This window comes from Spodoptera frugiperda, chromosome 10, assembly GCF_023101765.2.
Source record: "Spodoptera frugiperda isolate SF20-4 chromosome 10, AGI-APGP_CSIRO_Sfru_2.0, whole genome shotgun sequence".
Classification (NCBI taxonomy): domain Eukaryota; kingdom Metazoa; phylum Arthropoda; class Insecta; order Lepidoptera; family Noctuidae; genus Spodoptera; species Spodoptera frugiperda.
The window spans coordinates 5,165,117-5,184,376 of record NC_064221.1 but is presented as its reverse complement, the minus strand read 5'-3'; the positions used below and the strand labels follow the sequence as shown (position 1 = coordinate 5,184,376).

The window sequence follows — 19,260 nt, the reverse complement described above, 5'->3', positions numbered from 1 at the left end:
GACCAAACTGCCGTACTCAGAGACATTTAATGATTACTTAAAGTATTCCTTAGTAATGCTTTCGTATTGAAAACAATTGCTAAGGGCTGGGTTAAGTAACCATTAAATGACTCTGAGTACGGCAGTAAGTACCTACATACTGAATGTCACTAACACACAATTTATCAATGATGCCCTCTATTAAATAAATTTGTTATGCATTTCATTTGTCCCAGACCTGGGTTTTTCTCCCAAACATAATTGGGATTCTCCTTTATTTCTCCCAGTCTAAAAATAAAAATGCACCATTGATACTGAGAAGAGGATCATTAATAGATGCGTATGCGCCTCATAATGATGACACTTGAGACAGTCCAGACAATCGAATGGGCGCTAAGGTGACGTCATCAAATATACTTCTGTCAAAGAGCATTCTACATTGTTACCAACAATTTGGTGCTGTATTATGGACATTTTATTACTTTTCACATCAATCAGAGTCTCAAATGAAATGTCGCACATCGATAATTAGTCTGTCATTTTATTATTTAGGTTTACAGAATCTAAGTGTGCTTAAGATGTATTGTATCTACATCTTTAAGGATTCCATGATCCATCTTTCATCTTCTATCTTTCAGAATTTTTATTTATAACAATTTACATGAAATTGCTATATAGGTAAATATTCTTAATCAACTTTTGATAAACGAGGTTTGGTTCTAAAACTAGTTACTGAGACAAACTAAATTTAACTAAAAATCACGGTTTATTCACGCACAATTATGGACATGATGAAGAATCCCTATGTAATTCGAAAATAGTAGAACTTTTCTCCATTGCTGTACGTGAATAAACAGTGATTTCTAGTTCTTGTAGTATGTATCACGACAGTTATTACAAAAATCCTACTTTCTAATTAAATGAAAGCATGGTTACCGTACTCATTAGTTGTAGAGTTCATAATAATATGAAGAGGTCGCCTCTGGTGGTGCCGCCATTCGCCATTTGAATTCATAAATAAAACAATGGATTCCGCATTTTATTTTCGTAGGTCAGTTCTGTGATTTTAATAAAATTAGGGAATATTACAAATGTTGTTTTTTTTTTGTATTTAAACATAAAAGTAAACTCCTTACTTTCTGGTAAAATCTGACTGGCTGTGCAGAATAAAAAAAAGTCAATAAAAAAAAGAAAGCATTTTTGACGTTTAAAATTCGCGGGAACGAATTTTTCAAATCGCAAATTAATCAAAAGTTTTGAATAATCTCTGTTTATAGTTATTCAATATTAGATAATGCGTTTACATAGCAAGAAGTGGATTAAGTGCACATAGTAAAAAGGTACCTAAATATTTCATACAGGCAGTCCGGAGCTGCGGACTGTCTAGCGGGTTACCGGGGCTCCGGCTCGAAAAGCAGGAGTAGGAACGGGGATGTTTAGTCAGTAAGGTAAGAGTCTGACATTCTTTCTCGCCTCGTCCAAGACGAGAGAAGTCTTTGGATGATTTTCACCTTACAAAAAAAAGTATATCAAGATGCAAATTTATTGTGTAGTTTAGGGTACGTTGTCTATGTACTTGCTTACTTTACTTAATAGTTAAGTAAATCTACGTCTAGTCCAGGAGCTATCCTAGAGTAAGACGTTTCGGAGCTGCGGACACCTAGCGGGTTTACCGGGGCTCCGGCTTGAAAAGCAGGAGTAGGAACGGGGTGGTTTTTAGTCAGTAAGAATCTGACACTCTCCTCTTTTGCTCAAGGCGAGAGAAGTCATTGGATGATTTGCCCCCTAGACCTTAGACGTAGTCGATTATAAAGGACATTATCGCCTATACTCAGTTTCAGGCGATGACGGTAACTAATTACTTATACAAAGTTGTAAAGCTTGAATCATCACAGTACCGTATGTAAGAAGGTATGCATTCAATACTCAATTGCGGTTCCGTAGCTGTCATCAGCAAATTAATTGATATATATCAGTGTGCGTTGTCAAATCTCAGTGGCAGTCGGTAGTCAGTAAGAGTTCGATTAGCCGTAGCGGTCGGATCGCGCGGGATACCGCGCGCACGGCATGCGCACGAGTTCGTTATTTTAAGTGTAGTATTATGGCGGTTTTTAGGTAAGTTCAACTTTTTTATCTTATTTTTTATTTATTAGGGCTGTTTTCCTAATAGAAAAAATACAGCCCCAATATATTATGATACAAAATTCACATACACATATACAACAAAGAAGCAGCTAAACCGAAGTTCCATTTTTAAATTATTCAGTTTTATCAATTCATTATTGGATACAATTTTTCCCACCGTTTTTTTTGGTTTTTAATTAATATTTGCTTTGGAATAATAAAGGTATTTTCAAAAGTGTCTGTCAGTTTATGACGATGATAAAAAAGAATATTGCATTTCCCGCTTTTATTCGCAGGTCATTTGGCTAAATCTTAAATGCGAATGACGGCAAATAAGCATTTGCCTACTGATTAAAATACTTAATTTTAATTGATCTTTAGTGGTGAATTAATAAGTTTTATCTATAAATTCGGATTTATTATTAATTTCTAAATTTGAGGCTTCATGCGCAATTTTTGTTAACATAAACATCGCGGCATCGTTGGGCTTAATCCTGTGGGCATTCTCATCCAGCCAAATCAAACTTAATATTTACACGTCCTTAATTCTTTCCTTCATCTTGTTTAATTATATCGAAAACAATACATATTATCTTACATTTGGAAAGAATAGCGAGAATAGAAGCGTTGTAGTGTTACATTTGTTTTGTGTGACATAATTTGTATTTAATACTACAACGCTTCTATTCTCATTATTCTTTTATAACTCCATTGTAGTCACGTAAAGATTAGACATGTTACAATAGAAAAGTTGAATCAATGTGAATATGAGTAAACGTTTAGATAGTGCCAGTGCTTTTAGTTAAATTGTAATATCTGGTGGGTACCGGCTCTCCATGCTAAACCCTTCAGGAGTAAGTATCTACTTAGCAAATACAGGCATTGAATAAAGAGAACACAAAACCTGTAAATAATGTAGATGACTATTTTTTATTTTAATGTCCGTCCTGTAGATTATTTTAAAAACATTAGACACGTAGATATTTTTTATGTTATTAAAGATATATCGATTTGAAATATTGCGTGACATCTAGGTGCGTTTTAGACCTAGAAATGACGTATTTGCTCCCACTCCTAAACTTTGATTCGTTATATCTAAGTATTGTTATCTTATATGACAAAATAAAAGAATACGTGTCTAATATTTTTCATTACGTAACTGAACAGATTAACATTAACGAACTAAATAGATTTTGAATTTTCATACGCCGTCATCACCTCTATTGTAAAGCCATGTACTTGGTAGACAAAAACAATGTCCATTTTATAGTTAGCAATTGTACAATGAAATAAACAAATTCAAATTAATACAAGCAAACTGCAGCTTTGAGGAGAAGTAGCAACACAATGACAAATGTCGCTGATACTCCATTAAACGATACAAATGAATTAAATGATTGTATCACATTGCCGAATCAAGCGATCGTAAACTAAAAATAAATGGACTATGTACTTACATATATTACATTACTAGATAGTCCACTGCTGGACTATGAATCTCCTCTAAATAACAATAGTTTGCTATAAGTATAGTGACCAGATTGGCGATATATTAAAGAATAGCCAAATTAAATTACCCTTAACCGAAGAGTTTGTATGAAAATACTGATGACTGTTGACGGAGCGACAGAGGTGTGTAAGAGTTGTAGCAATTGGCGTTCCATTGTCTCTGCCTTCCCCCATGGGAGACAGGCGTGAGGTTATGTATGTACAAATTGCAACGATAACTAGTATACACCAACACATCGGCACAACTATCGCTACACAATATCCCTGTGTGGGTATTCCGTAGTAATGTGCATAAAAACGTTTGACCATTACGCACACATTGGTATATATTATAAATTTTGTGTCGGTATATGTATTTTTATAATTTAATAGATGGGTAAGGTTAAAAATATTTACAATTGATGATTTGGTTCAACATTTTCACTGAACTAGACGTAGTGCTCGTAGACGAGTGGTTTAACGAGCTTGCTCTAATCGTCTCCCTCTACGCCGATGTGGGTTCGAAACCAGCAAAACATATTTTTTAGATGTATTTTATTTCGTTGTTTGTCTTTGTTCTGTATAATAAAATCAGACTATAAAAGAAGCATTTAAGTCGGTAAATAAAACGATATCTATTTTATTACATATAATTTATTTTTATAGAAATAAAGTATAAATATTGGATATAAATCAAATAAAAAATGTTATTTATTGTTTTCATAAACAATTTTTTATTAATTAATGATTATTACAAAAAAATATTAATAAATAATAATTTTTATTATTAATTAAATAATAATAAATTAAATTTTAATATTGTATATTACTTATTATTAAACAATAAGAAACATTATATATATTTTTTTTTAATATTAAAATTTATAATTAAAAAAGTATTAAAAAATATAATTATTATAAAAATTTAATTAAAACATTTTTTTCCAAATTTCCGCTTCACAGTAAATATTGTTATTTCTTGAAATTAACAAATTTTTTTTATTAGAATTCTCCTTTTTGTGTTTTAAGGCGGTTGCAATAAGATTCAATATTGAGTGGGCAATATGTTAGCAAAAAATGTGACGATTAATACAAATAAGTTTTTAACATTATAAAATTTCGAATCATATTCTAAGTTGGTTAAGGATGAGCGTAAATATAATGTTTCAAATTACTTGAACAGCAGTTACATAAGTTATTAAAATGAGAAGTGAAGTGAATCAACATGTTGAATAGAAAGAAATTGTGACAATTTCTAACCGCATAACAATAACATCACTTCACCGTATTTTCTAGACTGCATTATAATATTATTTTAAAAATATAAACATTGTAGTTAATTTGGACTATATATAATTTGGCTGATGGCTCAGTAACTGATTCAGAAATCGATATAAGTCAGCGTTAACCCAAAAAAAAATCAATACAAATAAATTTCAACTTTATGCTGCTAGCATGAAATTAATTCTTTACATCGGTAAATATAACCACATTATTAGCCCTATCAAAATTTATAAAACTTCTGGCAAAATTTTATCGCTGTTCCTGGTGCATTGTGGGCATATCTTTATGGGTGGCTTCCTGCACCTTAAACCGGAATGCAGGTGCCTCCTTATTGTTTGCGTGAAGACATCGAGTGCCGTTGCTGTGGTGCGCGTTGAAAAAGGGATCAACCTTATGCCTGGCTATGATGTCGTAGTGCCGGGCTGACGAATTTGCCTTCGGCTTCGGCCCAGCTTGGCAATTTTCAATATCACCAGTCTCCGCATATCTGCGCACCCATAACTGCACGGACTTACACTATTAAACAAAAATATATTATTTAAAATACCACGAAACTATAAAGTTATTTATCAATAGGAATAAAATATAACTACAAGTAGCTTTATTTGTAAACACAATAATTATACAATATTTTATAATCAACATATATATAGGTTTACACAGTAATAAAATGCTACTAAAATCCTTTAAGTTATAACAGGATTAATAAAAAATTATCCATTATAAGGATATTTAAGAAAATATTATTATTAGTATCCTATTAATATAAATTAAAATAGATTAAGTTTTAAATTCATTAAACAATAATTAAATAATTATTTATTCTTAATAATAAATTCATCAATAATAATAAAAAAGTATTCATTATTCAAATATTAATATTCATTAATTTTTTTATGTTATTATTTTATTATATTTATAAAACATAAAATAATAACATTATTTTATTATATTTAAAAATATAGAGAACTTAAATAAATAAGTGAAAATAATTAATTCAATCAATTACCCAGAATATCAACATAATAATTATCTTATTTACTCACCGATATCGTTAAGCGCCTTTCTATTTCACTAAAGAAAAGATCTATCTAAAACAAAAGATCTATCTTTTGTTCGTGCAAAATAATTACTTCTGCCTTTTTCAAATTTGTGAAGTGTTGAGACATGTTGAGCTTTACACACGAATTATGTAGCAATAAACTATGAAAATGAAATGCTCATAAATTGACAACTAAGAATATAATTTTATTTTGTAAGTTGGGTGATTTGGAAAATATTTAAAGAATTGACGGTAGTTACTTTATAAACGGGCTAAATAAAATGACGCGAGAGTTCCGTGGTCGCCACAAACATTACAAATTTTATACTCAAGTATCGAATGATTAGAAATTTAGAATTAGATGTGGTTTAAAAATATTTGATAAACACTACAAAAAGAACTCGTTCTAGCTGGGTTCGATCCTGCGACACTTTGCCTGAATACTCAAAGCGTTAACCATTACGCCAAACGTGCAATTGATAAGTGTTGCGAAATATTGTAATGGATTCAATAACATAATTATATACGACGAGAAGATTCCTTTAGATATATTTGTATGGGTATAATTTGTGTAGCTCGATCGTTCGTTGTTCGATTTATTAAATGTTTGTTAAGTATTATTTTTATCTCTACCCTTGTTTTTATTCATAAAATCTTTTACGAAATTCTTACATATACCGACACAATAATTTATAGTATATACCAATGTGTGCGTAATGAACAAACGTTTTTATGCACATTACTACGGAATACCCACACAGGGATATTGTGTAGCGATAGTTCTGTCGATGTGTTGGTGTATACTAGTTATCGTTGCAATTTGTACGTATGCTATAAGTACCTAATCTCAACGCTTGTCAGGTTGGAGATCGCGGTTTTAAAGGTTCAGGTGTCTCAGAGAACGCTGCTGCCCGGCCCTGGTCTCCCTTACGGCCGCAATGAATAACCGATCTCATTGTTTTTATGAAATTTCTGTTAGAAATCGAGTTTAGTCGGTTTAAGACACCCGCGTCATGAATAGGGGTGGAATAAATGTACTCTACGTTATCATCACCCCTCCATACGACACTTAATCAACTCAAACTTTTAATCATCATCATCTTTAACAGCTTTTGAGTAGTCCGTGCTGACCAAAGGCACATGGAGAAGGATTGAGTATTAATTACTACACTGGCTCAATGCGGGTTGGCGATTTTAAACTTATAATTAGAAATTATAAACCCAGGTTTCTTCGCAATGTTTTCCGTCACCATTTGTCATTGGTGTCTAAATAATCTTAGAAAGTACATATAACTTGGAAAAAGTCACATTAGTACTTTGGCTTTGCTAGGTTTCGAATTCGCACCCTCATGAATGAGAAGCGGGCGTCTTAAACTTCCTGGCCACCACGACACTTTTTAATATTAGTAGGAAACTCAATACTAAATTCTTTATTGCATTCCACAATGTAGGCTTAGGTGGTGAACATTTGGTAGGTAACAATAGTGGACCCAGTCGGGCACAGCAAAAACTAGGTAACACTAGTATTTAAAGTTAACATTTCATCATTAATTTACGTTAATGTAGCATGAAGCATCCATGACTAATGTTTGATAGACGTGTGGTCAAATAGTCAGGGAATAGTCATCATGATTCGTCTTTTAGAGGTCATATACAAGTCGTTGCTTGTATAGTTTTAGATAGAGAGGGTTATGTCCAGTAGTGAGCTGAAATTATCGGACTTATGACGACGAGGATGAGCTTTCTGAAACGAATACTGAATATGTTTTTAATTTTAAACACACTAACACAAATAATACTTACTAAAAATTAAGTGGATACAGTACAGTACAAAACTGTTTAGGTAGGTAGGTACACTACTAGTAAACTCTTCGAGGAATCACATTGCATATCTGCATAGACTGATTCCCAGAACTTGTAATAAAACACTTAGATATTACAAGGGCTTACCAGTTTCTTTTATTATAGCGGTTATGCTAGTTTCATGTATTGTTAAATGTGTACTTTAGTGCGGCGGAAGAGCCATGCTTCTGCTACCTAACGGAGACCCTATCCTCCTCCTCATTCCCAATCCCCAAATTCCCCAATCTTTAAATCCCTAAGCCCCAAAAGGCCGGCAACGCATATCTAACTCCTCTCGACCTCTGGCATCAGTTGCTTACCATCAGGTGATACGTCTGCTCATTTGTCGTCATATCCCATAAAAAAACTACAACATGCGTCCTCCATAGGACCATTATAAAATGTTTTGTCTCCCTAAAAATTCAGTTTGCATATTTTCCATCCATCCATCTACAAGATGACAATATGTCGTTACATTGACCTACTTGCCTTGACGTCACGAACCGTTAAGAAGCCATCAAATTGACTCGCTTACCACTCATTGGCTGTTGAAGGTCAAATCAAGTGGGCCATAGACGCAGTTCAATTATTTATTGACCCAACTGCTATCGAGATTTGATGTCCCAAACTAGGACGTTCTTGATGTTTCAATTTATTTGATGCATCGTTACTTTGGAAACGGGGTGGCAAGTCAATAGGGCAGGAGCATTGGACTGTCTAGCAGTTTTCTGAACTATCTTGCCATTTCTTTAAGCAGAGATACCAGGGCTTCACAGATAACTGGCGTGAAACAATGCTTGCGTTATGTTTCGTTTCCAATTCCTTCCCAAGCTTATAAATTTCCATTCCATCACGTCTTATAATTTTTGGTTTTAAGTTCAGTTCGCTGAACAAGCGTAATAAATTATATTTGAGACGATCGCATGATGAATATCTATCTATTCCATTATATTACTGTTTAAAAGTACAATTGTTTCCTTATTCAATTGTTTGTTCAAGGTACATTATTTTAGTCGTCGCGATATCATCATATTCTACAAGTAATGGACAAAAAGGTGAGTAATAAGTAGATAGCAAATAACATAAAAGAAAATCAATAATTCTTAAAGGAATACAAATAAATGATATACCTACACAAGACATTATTATGTCTTAAGTCCTAAAGTGTTAAGAGAGTTATTTGGACATCCTATGGTTGTTACATGACTTACAATAACTTTATACAGATATCTTGCTACTAATACAAAACATTTATATACATCACAGAATGCTTTAAGGATTTTATATACCAACACTTTTCCAGCAAACCTCACAACGACAACTACAATTACACCTACAACCTCCTCTTCAACAACTAGCACCACATCAGAGCGGCCTCAGGCGGACATAGCCTCACCATGCGCCTCCCACAAGCCAGGAGACGTGGACTTTCAGACAGTAGACTTGATAGGCGTTTACCGGCTAGACAGGCGTGATACCAAAGGCGTTACGCTGGTACAAGGCTCCCAGGATCTCCAAAGAGCTTACAGAATTGGGCTCGATGTGAATTTGACTTTGCCCTTGAAGTAAGTACCTTGTGTATAGGATGGTCGTGAAAAATTTAGGACAGGGTCACTGATAAATTAATAATGATACAATATGTCGAGTATTAAGGAGATGGTGGGATGAACTCGATGCCTATAAAAAGGATTGGCCACAGAAAGCTCTTCGAAGAGACGAGTGGAAGGAGGGTAGGAAAGCTTTGCCTATCAGTGGGACGACAATGGCTGATAAAAAATATGTCGAGCCAATTAAACTTTATAGTGTGTTGTGTTAACCCATTGTGGTGCATTTTTTTTCAAATCCCCTACTAACAGTTACGTCTGTCGCCGGTGAACGCCATGCGTTTAATATCTTGGGAGATTATTCCAGTGGCTTTTCTGTATGACATTAATAAGTGTATAATTTAGTACTGAAAAGATTAATGGATATGTCTTTATTAATACTTAATGTTGTTTATTTGGTTTACTTACCCATTTCTTTGTGTAGGGAGGTATTTCCAGCAGGGCTGCCTCCCCACTTCACAGTGGTAGGTACGTTCAATGCTCGAGGCCAGCGTCGGCCATGGAGCCTGGTCCGCGCTCGATCGGAGTCCAGCCTGCAGTTCGCACTCACCATGTTGCCGGTCACCAAGAAGATCGTCGTCTTCATCGGAGGCTCCAGGGTCTTGTTCAATAGTTGGGATGTAAGTGCTTATTCATATTTTCTTAGTAAAAATATTTTTTAATAAGCATTCATTGATGAACAAAGTTGGTTCATAAGTAGAACAATACTACTACAGTACCCTTAGTACGAGTTTGCTTTACGTTTAAAGTAATCGAAACGAGAGCGCGTTGGGCGCTCTGATTGGTTGGTTTATTTGAGCCGGCCAATCAGATCGCCGAACGCGCTCTCGTTTCGATTACTTTAAACGTAAAGCAAACTCATACTAAGGGTACAGAACAGTTCATAAGTACTTTTGTAATATTTCCAGATTTTCACTCCCGGTTGGCATAAGATCCACGCTTCAATCACGAATAATACTGTACATGTGGCGGTCGACTGTATTGAGGTGAGCTGTTACTTTTATTGAAATTTTCTAAATTATCTATTTGCCAAGCAAAGAAGATAGGATACAGGATTTCTTTAGTACTAAAGATTGCAAAAGCAGCACAGGAAGTCCACTCGAAAGGTGGATGAAGACCACAGGAAGCCTCTGGATGCAGGTCGCTTCCAACCGATCTATGTGGAAGACATTAGGAGAGACCAGCAGTGGACGTCTTGTGTCTGATATGATGTTGATGGAAAAAAATTCTATACATCTTGGCAGATAATACTGTATAAATTTGAAAGTTTGTAGCTATTACTGTGTATGTATGTTACTCAATCACGTCAAAACGGTTGAAGGGATCGTGATAAAAATTGCCAATTCAGGGATAGATTATGATCTGGACGTTATTCCGGAATTCAGAAATTAACCTATGTGTCAAAACAGGGCGTTTTTTATCCCACGGCAAAGTGAGCAAATGTTGCGGTTAGAAGCTAGTAACAAAAATATCAAAATTAACTTTTCAGTTGATGCCTGAAAAAATCGCAACTGGTGACTTCACGAACGCTACCTCTGTGACCATCGTATCGAATGACGACGGCTCTTCTGCACCTGTGAGTATACTTATCTACATATTTATGGAAATAAATATATTTCCTATGATTATTAATTGAACATACTAAATACAAGAGACATACTAAATTAATTATTATTATGTTATCGAGAAACTGTTTGATGAGGAACTTAACTAGTTTCAAGACTTATGTAGTTGTTGAAGCGCGACCATCTACGCGTCGTGTGTCGCGGAATACTACTCATGAATATGAGCCTCTCACACGCCTTGAAACTAATCGAGTTCCTCGTCAAACAATTACGTGAATAAACCGATAACATAATCATTAATGAATGTTTTACTTGAATCCAAAATACTCAATTGACTTCAATGAAAAACGTTTAGTAAAGTTCATTGAGATCAAGTTTTAATATGTAAATTATTCTTGTAGATAGATCTCCAATGGCTGTCGATGAGTTGTGACCGGTACAACTTGAGTAGAGATACCTGCGAGGAAATCGTAAGTAAATACAATGACATTTAATTATGAGAAAATGTATTATTGGAAATAATTCCTGGTTTTCACCGCTAGCGGGACGACCTCGTTAAACTAGCAAGCGCAAACTACATACTTGTATTTCCACCAAAAAAATGTCGGACGAAAAGAGTCGAGCGTGTAGAAAGAGGAGAAATGAGTTCATTCGAGAAATCAAACGATCAACTCCTGGGTTACAAAAATGTGACCTTATTAACCAGAAACTAAATCAGATTTCTTCATTCCAGGATAAGCCTCAATTTATACAGGCTACACCATCACCAAAAGTAAGTAAAAATCAGTACCTATCATAAATAATTACATTGAAAAAATTAAATTAGTTGCTACGTTTCGGGTCGCCGTCTTGACCGGAGTGATGTGGTATTACTGAATACCAACGTAAAACGTCGCTTGCGTTGTGTTTCGTTGTGTGAGTGAGGTTACCGAAGGCCCAATTACCCCCTTTCCAAATCTTCCTCATCCCTGATTCCCCAACAAACCTTAAATTACTACCCCAAAAGGCCAGCCAGGCCTACCAATTGCTATAATGTTGTAATATAGATCGTTTTGTTTCGCAGTACGATGTAGACCCCGCCTTACTGGCCTATCCGAACGAAAGCAGTGTCTGCAATACCACATGTCCTGCGGTAAGTGCAGACTAGTTTTACTTTATTTAATTCAGTAGCATAGCGGGACTTGGCGGGGCGGGAAAACTGTTTTTTTTCACTTGAAGAACTTATTATAATTTTTTTTTTATGGGAATATCATCCAATGACTTCTCCTGCCTTGGGCGAGGCGAGAGGGAATGTCAGACTCTTACTGACTAAAAACCACCCCATTTCTTCTTCTGCTTTGAGCCGGAGCCCCGGTAACCTGTTACGTTGTCCGCAGCACCGGAATGTTTCAAGACCTAGGACATTAATTTTAATATTTTTGGCTACAGGGCCCCGAAGGTCCACGCGGTGTTAAGGGCGAACCGGGGCCGAGGGGATACACTGGTATACCGGTAAGTAATGAATACATACATACATACGTTAACAACCCATGATAGTCCACAGCTGGACTATGGCTGACTGTCTACTGATAAAAACCAGGTGAAAGTATGGATAGTGAAAAACGTATACAGTACAATGATACTTCTTCTTTACCGTTAGAATTATTTAAAATAAGTGATATTTTTTCCAGGGTATACGTGGTGTTAAAGGCGAACCTGGGATTCCTGGTCTGCCTGGGTTGAGAGGAGACAGGGGTGAACCGGGACCCCCGGGCCCCATAGTAAATGTAAGTACACAATTATCTATTTACAAAGCCAATATAGTGTAAAACTACAATTTGCAGGTAAAACGATGATTGTGAGTCTAAAGTGGTATGAATGCTAGTTGTTGCTTTTTTATTGAATGCCTCGTTTTGTTCTTCGTGTAAGCGTACTAAGAAACGCAGATGGTCCCGATAAAAAAAGGAAATAGGCCTTGGGTTTTTTTAATTCTTTTTATTCTCTATTTTTTATCCACAAGTTTTTCAGAATAATGGTTAAGTAACCAAGGGTCCTATCTTCATTGCATAATTTTGATTATTTTACATTTTTTGTACATTGATGAAATTGAGTGGGGCAGGATCTGGCATTGTCATTTGAAGTCGGTAGAAAAATGAATGTATGGGATTGACATTTGTAATGCATTATGTTGTCAATGTTTAAAGGCTTCAGGCCCAGGGTACGTTGGGCCCCCAGGAGAGCCCGGGCGCCGTGGAGTAAAGGGAGACAAAGGAGATAGTGGCCAAAAAGGTAAATACGAACCAATCATATTTGTACATTGTTAGGCAAACTGTAATTGAGGCTTTTGGTGTAATAAAGTAGCAGTAATTCTTAGAAAGTCGATTTATAATTGCCATAGTGGTGTAAATGTATAGTCAAGTAAATAATTATTGGAGTTTCATATGTAATTAACAAAGGATGATGTCGTAAATATGGCGTAGGGTGTATTATAATAATATTAGTTACAGCAGTAACAAGACAGTTAATCAATCAGATGCATGATTCCATGAAAATAATTTTGTTTCAGGTGAGCCAGGAGAAGTTGGGTTGGTTGGTCTCGCCGGCGTACCGGGAACCGACGGGAAAGACGTGAGTACTAATTCACAAATGAGATTACAAACCAATTTATATGCCGTACTTAAAGACGTTAAATTAATTATTCCTTGGTAAGCACTTTACCCAAAATTTAGAAATCTGATAACATAAAAAATACTTAAGACAGGGTTACGTAACCATTAAATCAATGAGAACCGTGCAAAAACTTATAAATTATGTTTTAATTTGTATTTTATATTTTTTTTCAGGGCTTACCTGGGCCCCCGGGGCCCATAGGACCTCCTGGTATCCGAGGACTACCGGGTCCACCGGGCCCCACTACTAGCATAAATGCTTCGCTAATACATGGTACGTTATTCTATAGACTCACATTTAATTATTATTTTATCACGGGGAGATCACCTGTATATACGAGAAATTGATAATTTTGGACTTATAGACGATTAATGTTACAAAATGAAATATTTTTCTTAAAGGTGCAAAAGGCGAGAAAGGAGCCCCGGGTAGAGATGGAAGAGATGGCTTCACGGGCCCACCTGGACCACCGGGTCACGACGGGGCTATAGTAATTATAATAATACACATTTATTTAGATTATTAATATAAAACGTTGCAAAAACAACTTAATAAGTATGTATCTATCAAGTATCTTATTGTGACTAAAACACTTTAATACAATGAATATGATAAAAAAATATAATTTACAATTACAGAAACTGGAGTTTGCGAAATGAAAAAGGTCTTCGAAAAGACAAATTGTATTGAAAAGGGAATATCTGGTGATTCGATGTTTTATTTATTACAGGGGCCCCCAGGACCACAAGGATTCCCTGGTGCTGTTGGTATGCCCGGCAACATGGGCCCACCTGGCTTACCGGGCCCATCGGGGAAATCAGGGCTTGATGGACAACCGGTATTTATAAATTATTATTTATTTATTGACATTAGTTATTGGCACAGTAGTTAGGCAAGAGGCAGACGTGCAACGAATTACCGGCTCGATTCCAACATGGAACAACTAATACATACTGTGTCATGGTTACAGAAAAATACATGTTTTTATAATTTAATTTATTTAGGTGAGATAGTAGTCAAACGCGAGCCTATCAACAATAAAAAAATCTTAAAATATTCACATTTGCTTTCAGGGTCCAGCAGGTCCACAGGGGTCACCAGGTCCTCCCGGTCCACCCGGTCGGCCGGGGTCCGCTGATACAACACCGATTCTGCCCATACCTGGACCACCGGGCCCCATTGGACCTAAGGGAGAGGTAATTTATATGATAGTCAATAATTTCTAAATTAATCTTATTGTTTGTTAGTCTGGTTTAAAGCTCGTCTGTTGTCCGCGAGCGTAAAGTACAATTATAACATTATGTCTGATTAATGTATGGTGTTATTATTTATATTGTACAGCCACATAAATATTTGCTACCTCGACTAGTTTCAAGCCACGGCAGAAGCCTTGAAGCATTCTCTATTTTGGGATAGGGGGCAAACGAGCAGACGTCAAATCCTAGTCAGTGTTGTATATACGTTGCTTTGGGTTGATTAGAATTGGGCCTCTAGTAACTATGACAAGATAAAACACAACACAACCGTTGTTTCACGTCGTTTTCCTATAAGGCCATGGTATAACTTCGGTCAAGCCGGGCCATTCATGCCGAAGCATTTCTCTTACGTCAAAAGATATTTTTGAAGTAACTTCTTATTTCTTAACATTGTTTCCAGAGAGGTGAGCAAGGTTTCCCAGGGTTGCCTGGTACACCAGGACTGGATGGGATCCCCGGACTGAGAGGACCACCTGGCCCGCCTGGCGTATCAGCACCACCCACCATCGTGCGAGAGGTAATCGGGTTAAATTACTACTGATAAAGTAACTAGATGTAAAATTATCAAGAAAATCTAATATATTATAGGTACGCTTTAACTATTTATCTTTTCCAAAGTAAAAGAACATACGTCATATTTATTTTTATTGATATTTCAATAACATTTCAGACTCCTTCAATGTCGGAAACCGAAGTAAGAAATATTTGTGAAGACATTATAAAAGGTAATTAAAATAAATAAAATAAAATATTTACAGAAAGATGTATTTCAAATGTAATAATAGTTAAGTAATTAATTAACTTTAGGATTATAATATATAAATTAAATTGTTACACTAATGAATGTAATGTGTTATGTATTTTTTTTTAATGTAAAGTGTAAACAATTGTTAGCCGACCTTAAATAAATAAAAAACTGTACAGCTTAAGTCCCAATTAGTGGGTATATTTTTCTGGTAGAGGCTGAATTTTATTAGTATCACATTTTGTATAGAGCGTCAAAAAATGTATAATTTTTGTTCAACAGTGCGCCTCAATGAGATTTCTTCGAATCAAATATTGCCGCCTCCGACCGTAGTAGGCAAGAGGGGTCATCCTGGCCGGCCGGGCCCACCGGGACCACCAGGTAAGCTACTATTTAATATAATAATACATAATTCTCTAGAAGATGTCTTGGGTAAGATGTCGTCGATGGTCTTGCAATATTTAAGTTTGGTTATTCAAGTGTGACAGAGCCCAGAGAGCCATGCTTCGGAACGAATGGGCCGGCTCGACCCGAGTGATACCACGGTTTCACAGAAAACCGACGTGAAACAACGCTTGCGTTGTGTGAGTGAGGTTATCGGAGGCCTAATTACTACCCTTTCCAATTTTCCCAATCCCTGATTCCTTAACAACCCTTAAATTCCTAACCCTCAAAAGGCCGGCAACGTAGTTGTAACGCCTCTGGGGTTTCGGGTGTCCACGGCGGTGATTTCTTGCCACCAGGTGAACCAGGTGTCTGTTCGTTTACCAACTTATACCATAAAAAATATAATACAATATTTATTGTATTGTACTCTATTCCGCCTAATATCAAAACATACCTACCTAAACGTACCTGTAAACAGTTAAACCTATATTTATTGTCCTATTTTAATCAAAATTAATTATAAATTATATCTATAGGAATACCAGGCCTCTCAGGAGACCCAGGTCCCCGAGGGTACCCGGGTGAAACAGGGGACCCGGGTAAACCGGGCAGCATGGGCCCCTCTGGGCAGAAAGGTGACAAAGGCGAGAGGGGCCCAGAAGGCGTCGGCGTACAAGGACCAGAGGGACCACGAGGACAAATTGGTAACGTAGACTATAAAATTATTATTTGGTTTTTGCTTATACTCGTATGCTAAAAATAGCGCATTTTTACGTTATAAATCTAAACAAGGCTAGGCGTAGGCTCACCCGCTATTACATAGGACTTATAACACAAATGGTGATAAGTGGGTGTATGTTGCATAGCGGTATTACGTACCGTACTGTCCACCTCTGCCTGCGATAAAAGTCGTGACGTTGCTTCTAAATCTAAACAAAACTAAACATGACCCTTTTCTTTAGTGGTTTACAATGAGCTGTTGTACTAAAAATTAATGCTAATATAATATTTTTATGTGTAATTCTTGTCTATTGAAACAAATTATTTTTCAAAAAATCAAAATGAAACTTGAAGTCAATATCATCATTTCACACGCACAAAGACGAGGGCGTAAACAAGTCATTATAATACAATATAGCTTTTAAAAATAACATGATAGCTGTAATTATTGCATTAAAATTAAATGTTACGAAGATTTTCTCACAAAAATTGTTTTGGAAATGCATTCCCTCTGTCTACGAAATACAATTTTCCCATGAAACGTTGATCAATATAATAGTACTTATTGCAGAGTAAACTGAGATTAAGGCTTTAATCTATTATTATCTGCAGGTCCAGTAGGCCCACCAGGTTACCCAGGCAGAACGGGAGACAGAGGCGACCCAGGACGAGAAGGTAAGGGAAAAATTTAATGGTACACATGACTACACACCCAGCTATATAGAACTAGTATAAACTAACCGTCGAATGTGCAGAGAGTAAATACAAAGCGAGACCATTATAAGTTGGTTTTCTATAGCTTTTGTGAACTTAGGGTCAATTTATACTAAGGCAGAGTCGAAGAGCATCGAAGCAAATTCTTTACAGCGTCAAACTCTTTATGACCAAAGCGAATTCCAGCGGATTCGCGCGCATTCGCTAGAATACGCGCGATAGTCCATCGTGATCAACACCGACGCAGGCTAATTTCCAACTGATGACGCGTAGGTTCGCTAGTGGGCGCATGGATATGCGAGAATACGCTTGCACCAATCGGCGTTGTTCACGCGCAGACGCGCGAATTCCGAAGAATGCGCGCGCCTTTTTAAAATCTCAGAAGTAATGTGTGCGTTACGCTGTGGAGTTAAGGTTGAATTTGTTATGTTCAGTTTTGACTCTGCACTAGTATAAACTGACCCTTAATCTGCAGTTATTATCAGGATCCTACAAATACTTTGTTTTTTTTTTAGGTCCAATTGGTCCTCGCGGCCACCCAGGACTTCGTGGAACCTGCGAATGTCCAATCGCATACTACGCATATTCCCCACAAGGACTTAACAAAGGGCCATAAACACTGTAAAATACTCGTACTTAATAAAATATCTCGAAATACTGAAGTGTCAATGGTTTTTTTTAATTATTGCAAGTACCTACTCCCATTTTTTAAAATTACAACATTAGTAACCGTATTCTTTGTGATACGAAATAAAACATTCGCTTTACTAAGAATAAAAACATAATTTAATAAAAATAAACCAAAAACATATCGTCACTAAATACAAGAAATTATTTCCATACTTTATTTTATAAAAACAATGTAGGATGGCTAAGATTTCTTTAGATTTATTTCCTCGGAGTTCCTCCGCCATTGTTGAAGACGTGACAAGATGGCGTCAATTGTTCGCGGGCTCTATTTCGCGGACAGTGTCAATGTCCGCCTTGCAGAAGAAGCATTGCTTACTGTTCAAAAGGTGTTGCATTATACAAGCTCTGAAATAAAGGAAAATCGTTACAACTATTAGACTTTTATATAACAAAATATTTAAAATAGCATCATTAACAGTTGTTAACGCTTACCTTTATGAGTTCATAAAGGTAAGCGTTTACAGGCCCGCATCGGACGCATCGTACGCAACGGATTTTAGTTTGTCTTGTATAGAAACTCATACAACTGCGTCCACTAATTCACATCGTACAGACCGCTCCTCGGCAATGCCTACATGCGATGCGTACCAAGGACGTCATATGAAATGCCGATGCCAAAAATCCGAGTGCAAATGCGATCGGCAATCCGATTGCTTAATATCCGCTTCGGCAATCAGAACGCTGCCGATATCGTGGACACAGTCTGAAAAATTAATCCGTTTGATGCGATCCGTCCGATGCTTGAAGGCTCAAAGCGGGTTGGCGTTTTTAAATTCATAATTAGATAATCATAATGAGAAAAGTTTCCTCACGATGTTAAGCTGGCGTCAGATCTAAAAAAATAATCTTGATAATCCCAAAATATACCTGCAAGAATGATGTCCACACGGCACGAAGGCTGTGTCTGCGGGTCTTGCGTAGCAGATGGTACACAAGAGGTCGGACTGCGCCCCGCTGGAGCCCGGGGACTTTGACCTCACGACCGCTTCTCGAGCTACACGGAGTCTATCTGCTACTATTTCTAACGCCTTTAACTCATCAAATGTTACATCGTCTGGATCTAAAATACAAACGATTTATGAAAAGTGATGAGTTGAATGGCTACATTTACAAAAAAATATAATTAATAATACTTTTGGCGTTTGGTTGATGATGATGAATAATTATTTTT

The 19,260-nt window shown here is 36.3% G+C and overlaps 2 protein-coding genes across 12 annotated transcripts in view; one reads left to right on the top strand and one right to left on the bottom strand.

Moving 5' to 3' along the window:
• The first annotated feature begins 1,945 nt into the window (after positions 1-1,945).
• Positions 1,946-18,068, top strand: LOC118277584 (collagen alpha-1(XXII) chain-like). Its single transcript, XM_050696184.1, has 23 exons — positions 1,946-2,094; positions 8,759-8,814; positions 9,063-9,324; positions 9,788-9,983; positions 10,272-10,349; positions 10,853-10,939; positions 11,330-11,398; positions 11,662-11,700; positions 11,992-12,060; positions 12,357-12,419; positions 12,599-12,694; positions 13,112-13,196; positions 13,474-13,535; positions 13,751-13,850; positions 13,979-14,067; positions 14,308-14,415; positions 14,651-14,773; positions 15,234-15,350; positions 15,504-15,558; positions 15,861-15,959; positions 16,502-16,669; positions 17,298-17,360; positions 17,915-18,068. Exons 1-23 carry the CDS (start codon positions 2,081-2,083, stop codon positions 18,013-18,015), a joined length of 2,199 nt encoding a protein of 732 aa, XP_050552141.1. The 5' UTR covers positions 1,946-2,080; the 3' UTR covers positions 18,016-18,068.
• A 94-nt stretch (positions 18,069-18,162) lies between these two features.
• The window catches only part of LOC118277633 (E3 ubiquitin-protein ligase RNF123-like), a 37,776-nt gene continuing 36,678 nt past the window's right edge, over positions 18,163-19,260 (bottom strand). For all 11 annotated transcript variants that reach the window (XM_050696199.1, XM_050696201.1, XM_050696205.1 and 8 more), the window contains exons 35-36: positions 18,957-19,149; positions 18,163-18,434 (exon numbers count right to left, since the gene is read on the bottom strand). In XM_050696199.1, coding sequence (XP_050552156.1) covers positions 18,338-18,434; positions 18,957-19,149 — 290 coding nt within the window. In that variant the 3' untranslated portion in view covers positions 18,163-18,337. The remainder of the gene's footprint in view (positions 18,435-18,956; positions 19,150-19,260) is intronic.

Coding starts and splice junctions, on each gene's coding strand:
- LOC118277584 (XM_050696184.1), top strand. Junction 11,399..11,661: donor GAGATACCTGCGAGGAAATC/GTAAGTAAATAC, acceptor TCTTCATTCCAG/GATAAGCCTCAATTTATACA. Junction 17,361..17,914: donor AGGCGACCCAGGACGAGAAG/GTAAGGGAAAAA, acceptor TTTTTTTTTTAG/GTCCAATTGGTCCTCGCGGC.